Consider the following 8,581-nt stretch of genomic DNA (forward strand, 5'->3'; position numbering starts at 1 on the left):
CTCAGGCCACCACCAGAACAGACCTGAGTAATTTCCTAGGGTAATTTCACCAGAACACGTGTGTGTCCTCAGGCTCTGTCCAGGGCATAGCATCTGGGCCACTAGGACCCTCTCCTTGGTTTCTGCGTTGGAAGACTCTCCCCAACGGCTTTGGGGCCCAGGGGGGACCCCATCCCCCTGAGTCCAACCTCTCCAAAAGGGGCATCAGCCTATCCCCCAGTGTCAGCAGGGTGGGATAATTTTTTTTTTTTTGCCACTTTACTTTTTTAATTGAAGGATAATTGCTTTACAGAATTTTATGGTTTTCTGTCAAACAACAAGAATCAGCCATAGGTACACCCATGTCCCCTTCCACCCATCTCTCTCCCCATCCCACCCTTCTAGATTGTCACAGAGTCCCTGTTTGAGTTTCCTGAGTCATACAGCAAATTCCCATTAGCTATCTATTTTGCGTATGGTATTGTAAATTTCCATGCTACTCTCTATATACATCTCACCCTCTCTCTACTCCCCTCAATTTTTTAAGATTCTTTTCTCATGTGAACCATTTTTAACAGCCTTTATAGAATTTGCTACAATATTGCTTCTGTTGTTTATGTTCTGATATTTTGGCTCTGAGGCGTGTAAAATCTTAGCTCCCCAACCAGGGATCGAACCCAAATCCCCTGTATTGGAAGCAGAAGTCTTAAACACTGCACCACCATGGAAGTTCCATGGGTGGGGTAGTTTTGAGAGACCCTGTCAATGCGCTACTTTGGAAAAAGGAAACAGAAACACTAGTGCCCCATTCCTTGCCAAATGAGGCTCCTCGAATGAAAAACATTTTGGAGGCTATGAAAAACTGGCTTCCTTAGATCCTCTATAATACTCAGCTCAATAAAGATCCCTCTCGAGGGCCTACCCATGGTAGGTTTAGGGGAACATAACAACAATAGCTACAGTTGTTAAACATTCACAGAGCCCTTGGCTGATGTGCTTTACCTGTTCCTTCCATCCCCAGGACAAGCCTGTTGCATTATAGATGGGGACTTGTACCACTGCCCACTTCTTACAGAGGCACAAACGGAAACACAGGTTAAATGGCTCCCTAAAGGTCTCACAAGTGGTTGATGATAGAGATGAGATTCAAGCCCAAGCAGCCAGGCTCCAGAGCTCTGCCCTCAGGTGCTCCACCAAACCACCTGTCAGAAAATGATCTTCTGTCATTGCCACTGTGGTGAGGGCCTCTTCCATAGCATGAAGCATGGGAGAGACACCAAACAAAGATAACTTCAGAGCCTGGGGACAGGGAGGAGAGAACTGAACAAAGGATATAGAGAGGAAACTCCAGAGTGACAAGACCAGACAGTTGTAACCCACACACTCTACCCACCCTCTGTGCCATCCTGCTCCTCTAGCACCCCACTATCTGTCCTAAATGCGAGTGCTGCTCCAACCAGCATCCATTCAGGAATCCCAATGCTTCTAGTTTACTCAATCCTGTTTACAAATCTTGCTTTATCCAGGTGGGCCAGGCAAGAATACTGGAGTGGGTTGCTGTTTCCTTCTCCAGGGGATCTCCCCAACGCAGGAACCAAACCTGGGTATCCTTCATTGCAGGCAGATTCTTTACCAACTGAGCTACTAGGAATTATAAAAGTCTATTTATGGGCGAAGAAGAGGGGGGTACAAATTGAGAGAGTAGCACTGACATATATACACTACCATATGTAAAATAGATAACTGCTATTTTACTGCACGGGATCTCAACCCCGTGCTCTGTAACAGCTTAGAGGGGTGGGGAGGAGGTTCAAGAGGGAGGGGACATATGTGTGCTTGTCGCTGATTCACGTGGTTGTATGGCAGAAGTCAATACAATAACATAAAGCAACTGGCCTCCAATTAAAAATAAATTTTTAAAAATTAGATGAATGTAAAAAACAAATCTGTTCAAAAATCTCAGGACATTTCTATGCACAAAATCTTGGTATATTCATTATCTGGAGTCTTCCCCTGGCTGCAATTTCTATTCTAGTTCAGTGTTTCTCAAGGTATGGGCTGGTCAGAATCTCCAGAACAGCTTGTTATAAATGAATATTCTGTCCTAAACAACAGAACGAAAAGCTCTGAAGGTGGGGCAGGAGGACCTGTATTTTTAACAACCCACCCAGTGACTCTTCTGCACACCAAAGTCTGAGGAGAGTTGTCACATCTAACAGTTTTGGGGAAGCAAGCTATAGCAATTGTGTTTCATGGGATTCTGCTCAAGTATAGGTGAAATCTTCCCATCTCTATGTAACGAGCTTTCTCTAAAGCAACCCCTTTTGTCACCATAACAGATATGTCTCTCACTGTCTGGAGAATAACAATCTCAGTCTGGTTTTAAACATTCTAGAATTCACCTCAATTTTCTAAACTTTATCCCACGGTTTCCAAAGGGTGGAATCATTAGCCCCCATAGCACTAATGATTTTAAGAGGCACCTGAGGTAAACTTTTCATTTTCATTTTAGAGACAAACGTTTAGTTTAATGTCAATAAAGAAATATTGTAACTACCATATCCAAACCTGTTATTCCACAAATACTGGGGCTTAAGTGGGAAATCAAAGAGTTACTGTTTTAAAATATTAAGTAAATATATAAAAGCACTGGCAGTACTCAGATAAAAGGCTTAAATTTGGGAAACCTCATCTTGTCTGATGGGCACAGGTCCTTTCCTGATAGGCACCCTCAAATTTCAGCCATGTGTTTCTGACCACAGGCATTCTGTCTTTATTCCAGCATGTCTGTGCCCATGGAACACTGTCTTCTCCCATAAATACCTCTTAAAATGTTACCCATCGTTTCACGCCCAATTCACGCCTCCTTCCAGGAACCTCTAGATTCTTCCAGCCATCCCAGCATACTCCCTTTTTGAACTCCTGTAACATACTTAAGGTACCACTCATTTAGAGCCTAGTTGCTACTTAAGTGTCTATGAGTATCTATTCAGTGTTACTTCCCTAGTGAGATGAAGCCTCCTGAGAGTAACCCATTGTCTCTTTTACTCCTGGATTACCCAAAGAGCTAAATGTTCCTGGCTGGATCTGAGCGCAAAACAGGAACTCAGTGAATACATGGGAATCCATCACACAGCTGAATGAAATGTTCCACAGCGATGAGAAAGGTGGCTGTTGCATGCCCTCTGCATCTCCTTACTCCAGGCCAGATTTCTCAGCCACACCTCTTCAGGTGAAGAGCACAGAGGCTGGAGCCCAGGAAATTCTACCCAAAAGTGTGATTCTGTGGGTGTCACCTGGCTGATGGGGATGGGAAAGGTCACCTTAGCCATCCCAGGTGCAACCTGTCTGCTTCCACAGTCCAGTCACCTCTGCTGCTGCGTCCTCACCCTCAGTTGGAAGAACCGGCGTGGCCAGAGCATCCTCATAAAAACAACCCCAGACAACAGAACCAGCTCCACTACTTGATTCATCCATCCTGTGACTCTGGCCTTTCTGTATCTCAAATTTTTTAATCTACCAACACCTAATTCACACTTGCTATAAGGCAAAAGAGACACTGATTCTGAAAGCACTTTAAATTATCATGTACAATAAAAACATCGGGGACACAGCACATGAATCTGCAGGAAGACTTAGACTAGGAGACCAGAAGGCCTAGTTCTCCATTGAGCAAGCCACGAGCAATAGGAGCTGTGGTCCCTCCTTCTAACCCTGCCCCGTCTGCTTGTCTTGTGACCTCAGGAACCCACTTAGCTGCTCTGAGACTCAGCATCCTTGGCTGTGAAAACAGCCCATCACTAGACGATCTGGTCTAGGGCCAAGTCCAATGTGAATATGAGTACCTTAGATAGTGACAGACAAACAAGACTAGTGTCCAGTGCACACTTCACTGGACATGCTCCAAAGGGAGGATCATGCGGCAATGTACCCAGGATTTGGGTGGGCCCCAGCAAAGCATCATCAGAGACACTCAGACACCTTTCCCTCCAACTAGCATTTGTTTTGTGGAGAAAAGCGACGTGCTGTTCACCCTACCTGCTCTCCGCCTCACTGTCCAACTCCATCTGAATACACGGCAAAAAACCTCATTTCCTCACTACCATAGTCATGTATTTTTCTTCCCCTTCCTGTCCTAAAACAACAACTTGAAAACCACAGGTTTTGGTGTTAAGATCTGGCTTTGAAATTAGTTATCCCTTCAGCTCCCCCTCAGACATGCACCACTTTCATGAGTGAAAGGACTGAAGGCCAGTGTACAGGAAATGGGAAGTGAGTGGGAACTCCGGTGGTGGGAGGGGGGCAGTGGCCAGGGCCATTGGTGAACTGGAATGGAATGGAATGACACTGTGTTCTTTGGGATTCCATAAAGGTTTGCCTGCTTCCCAAAGTGTAAGCCACAAATCTCCAAGGGTTGTACTTGGTGTGGTTTGCTGGAGCTTCCTTGTAAGCCCTGTAACCATGGTTTCGGGCAGACTACATCACAGCCAGGAGCATCAAGGGAAGACGAAAAGCTTTTTCCTATTTTCCCCTAAAATTTCATCTCCTTAAAAAAAAACTGTGTGTATATATACATATGTGTGTGTGGGTAAATATATATATATATATATATACATATATATATATATATACGTATGTATTTATATGTAAGGTGATATGCCAAGGTGATTCATGTGCAACCTTTGACCATAGGACATCATGAAGTGATTTGTTCTCAATAATTAAACATCTCTCCACGAGGATCAGGTATTTCTCCTTGTAGACCAAAGAACCCTAAAACCATATACACCCAGAGTCACACCTGCTCTCCCTGGAAACATGTAACAAATATAAAAATAAAATCATTTCCTAATTTAACACCTTCCCTCTAAAAAACAGCTAAAACAAGGTTGCTTCTCCTGCTTCTCTGAGTGCCAAGGTTGAATGTATTTGGTTTAGAGAGTGTGCACAAGGCCTATTACCAAGTCCCTAATATTTTGACAGTGTAATCAATTAACTTGGTCTCAAAAATAGTATCTCATTGCACAGTGCCTTGAAAATCAAAACAGGGGAACAATGTAACTTTAAGTCGGATTCAAAGCACTGACTGCCAATTAATCACAAGCAGAACCATTTGTAGAATACAGCGCTAGTTCCGGATGGATGGACAATGCAATGGGCAAAACCAGCTCGGCCCATGTTTCTGGGACCCTAGAGGGGACTAGAAGAGAAGAAATTTTTCTCCCCGCATGTCAGAAGATGAACTAACTGCCAGACAACAGAATAGAAATGAGCCAGCTTCATCCCGGAGGGAAAAATAAAACAGCTCTTCACTCGGCTACTCAGGACAAAGCCAGGACGTGCAAGAAGCCTTCAGTGTAGGGCTCCACGTGCCTCTCCAAGGACCGAGGAACCCACACACACACAACCAGCCCACCACGCGCCTGGCGGAAGGCGCCGGCTTCTCCGCCAACCTTCAGAACGGGCAGCTTGGGGTTCCCAGCTTTCGAGCTCCCTGTAGCGCCCGCTGTCTGGACAGGGCAGAGGACCATACCCTCTTGCCAAAACTCATCTTCCACGCCCCAATGGCTACTTCTCCCCAGCTACTAAGTGGAGTGTGCTTCCCCAAGGTAATTGAGACACACAGAGACACACAAACACCCCAAATGGCACTAAATCCCTGAGCCCCACGATCAAAGCCAAGGCCGTGAGTTCTGCTCCTGGAACCCCACAGCCTGGTTCCTGGACCGGGAGGCGCCCAACTCACCCAGTCCTCGAAGTGACGGCTCCCGTTCTGCAGCAGCTCCTCAAACTGGATGGTGCAGTTGGCCACGAAGTCATCGTAGCCGATGGGGGCATCGTGGAAGACAGCCAACTCGATCTTGCGTCCGTTGCACACATCGGTGACGAACTCGTCGTGCCAGGCCGGGCTGTTGGTCTTCTGCTTGGTGGCCGTTTGGCCGATGCGCGAGTCGTCCACGTTGAGGGCGATGTAGGGGTCGAGAAGGAAAGTCTGCGGCCGGGGTCCCACCGCATGGCGCAGCGACCAGGCTGTGGGCTTCAAGCTCACGGCCTCGCAGATTTTGATCTTAAGAAGGCCATTGAACACTACCATGGTCGGGGCGGGGAGTGGGGGCCGAGGTCACTCCGTCCGCCCCGAGGGCAGGAACGAAGAACCGACGCCGCGGCGCTCCGAGCACGGGACTCTTGGGTCCCCTCTCGCCCCACCCCACACTCTCCCTACACCTTGTAGCGTTGCGCCCTGGCGCGGGCGATTCTCAGCCAGCGCATGTATTTCCTCGCCGGGTTCCTAACGGAAAACAGGGAGGGGGGAGAGCTGGGGGACGTCCGTGTTTGGAGAAGTCTCCCCCCGCTCCCCCACCAGCAGCACCTCCAGAAGAGGAGACGAGCTGTCGGCTCCGCTGCAAAAGCCGCGGGGGCTGTCTCGTCGCCTCTCTGGCTCTCCGGGTCGGGGCTGCGGGGAAGTGGGCGCCGCGCCGGGCGCTTACCTACCTTTCCGAAACATAATCCCCGGGAAATTTCGACTCCAGGAGGGGGAGGGGGCGGTGAGACGGGGCGGGGACCAGAACGGGGGCGCAGATTTCCACCCGGATCCTCTTCGCACACCCAGCGCCTGCCTCTGACCGCGCGGGGCGGGGGATGGACCCAGGGATGTGTAGTCTACCCGGAGGGATGCATGTCCAGAGGAAATGATCCTCCTCGGAGCCAAATTTAAAAAAAAAATCCACAAGCCACACGCCAGCCCGGCCGCCTCCTCCTAGGCGAAGCCGCGCCGCGCCGCGCCGCAGTCGGCGATCCGGAGGCGCCAGGAGTCGGGAATCTCACATCCGCGCGGGCTCGGGAGTCGCGGTGGCCGCGGCTCCGGCTGGGGCGCAGGCCGGCACCGGGCGGTGCGCAGCGCGGCGGGGCCGGGACTGCGACTCGGCGCGGCCCCACCTCCCGGGCGCCGGCGCCCGCCCGCCGCGCTCCCCGCGTCCCGGCTTTCGGCTGCCGCTCGCTCGCTGCGCGCCCGCTCTCCCCCTCGGTCTCTTCTCCCTCCGTCGGTGTGCGAGCGAGTCTCCCTCCCTCTAATGCAGGAAATGCGCAAAAGACGTCAGTGTGTATGTGTGTGTGTGTGTGTGTGTGTATGTGTGTGTGTGTGCACGCGCGCGCGCGCGCCCGCGCGCCCTGCTGTTTGGGGAAATAGAAAGTTTTGCCGGTTGGGGGAGCAATACGGGAAAAGTGAGCCGAGCAGAGGACTGTCGAGAACCGGCGAGCCTTTCGGGGTCGCGGCGGCCGACGGGGGAGCGGGACTGGGACCCCGCGCGGGACCCGGGGGGTGGCGGCGTTGGGGGCGGGGGGATGCGAGCCCGCTGGCTGTGGATACCTGATCTGTGGTCTCCCGCAGGAGACGAGAGGGCCACGCATCTTTCCAGGCTCTGCGGCCAGCACTGTCTTTTACAGCCGGTAGTGGAGAGGTGGCAGGGGTCCCGCTGCTGCAGAGAACTCGAGACCCTCCCTCGGCCCCACCCCTACTCTGACCGAGGCTGGCCAGGGCAGCCTGCGGAGTATTGGTCGGTCTGTCTGTCATTCTGTCCGGAGACGCTCTGCTCCGCGGTGGTGGGGGAAGGGGCAGAGGGAGGGGCGTGCAAGGCTCTGTGTGAGTTTTTAAACACTTATTCTTTCTTCCCTTTCTTTGGGGGAATTCTCCCTTTTGGGGGTCTGTCCCAAACTTCTCGGGCTGCGAGAACTTGTTGACACACGAAAGCTTAGTAACACGCCGGCTCGGTTCGTGTGTTTGTTTATATTTTACAAAGTGACTTCATATTTACTCTAGACTTTGCCTGTGCCCTTTGAGGGGGGACAGGGTTCTGATCAGCGCGCTGACAGGGGCCGTCCCAGCTGCGCGAAAACGGGGCGCGTCCTCCGGCTGGGACTGGGGGTTGTGGACTGTGTCCGTGTTAATTTCCTCCGTAACCTTTAAACTCTCGCTGGAAGCCGCGGCAGCAGCTGATCACGTGAGGCGGGCCCTGGGCTGCTGGGGAAGAATTTCCTCCGCGGGGAGCCGGGGACAGGGAAGGCGGCCGGGTGAGGGACGGCCTGGCGCCTGGGGACGCGAACCTGGGAGGGCTGGGCCCTGCCTGGAACTGCAGGAGGACAACCCTGGGAAGAGGTCGTCTCCGCAACCTGCGAGCCGGGGGCCGGGGGGTGGGGCGGTGTGCAAACGGAAAAAGAAAACCTCGGCCCTCGCCCGCGTGCCAAGTCAAGTCAGGGAGTTTGTAGGAATCGTGGTAAGCTGTGTTTATCTTTCGACTCTGGTTAGCCCAAGTTTAAAACCCACCTCTCGATCCCTTTTTCTCAGTGGAAAAAAGAAAAGTTATCATTGTCTGTGGCTTAGAGGCTTAAAAAGGCTTAAAGGCGCAGAAGGAGGCAGACCCCTGGAACGACAGGATATCAAGTGCCGCAGACAGGTTGCAAAAGTGATCAGAAAAGTCCCGGGCAGATTCTCTCCGAAGGCCTGCAGCTACTGCGCTCTCCCGAGCTTACCAGTAACTTCTCGCAGCCCTCCAAGTTAGATGGAGCAGCAGGGTAGAGAGAGCTAGCATGCAGTCTTAGAGACAGA

General features: G+C 51.3%; 1 protein-coding gene and 1 long non-coding RNA gene across 6 annotated transcripts in view; one reads left to right on the forward strand and one right to left on the reverse strand.

The window, feature by feature from the left end:
* The window catches only part of PRKCE (protein kinase C epsilon), a 631,244-nt gene extending 624,216 nt beyond the window's left edge, over positions 1-7,028 (reverse strand). For all 5 annotated transcript variants that reach the window (XR_014082521.1, XR_014082522.1, XM_081592034.1 and 2 more), the window contains exons 1-2: positions 6,472-7,028; positions 5,726-6,268 (exon numbers count right to left, since the gene is read on the reverse strand). Coding sequence is in view for 3 of the 5 variants with exons in the window: in XM_081592034.1 (XP_081448160.1) it covers positions 5,726-6,073 (348 nt within the window). In the remaining 2 variants the exon portion in view is untranslated. The remainder of the gene's footprint in view (positions 1-5,725; positions 6,269-6,471) is intronic.
* Positions 240-2,839, forward strand: LOC145546121 (uncharacterized). Its single transcript, XR_014082525.1, has 2 exons — positions 240-1,528; positions 1,986-2,839. It is a non-coding gene; the product is annotated as an uncharacterized LOC145546121 (long non-coding RNA).
* Positions 7,029-8,581: the final 1,553 nt, after the last annotated feature.

The sequence above is a fragment of the Giraffa tippelskirchi genome, chromosome 4, assembly GCF_054371585.1.
Source record: "Giraffa tippelskirchi isolate mGirTip1 chromosome 4, T2T-mGirTip1v1.2.pri, whole genome shotgun sequence".
Classification (NCBI taxonomy): domain Eukaryota; kingdom Metazoa; phylum Chordata; class Mammalia; order Artiodactyla; family Giraffidae; genus Giraffa; species Giraffa tippelskirchi.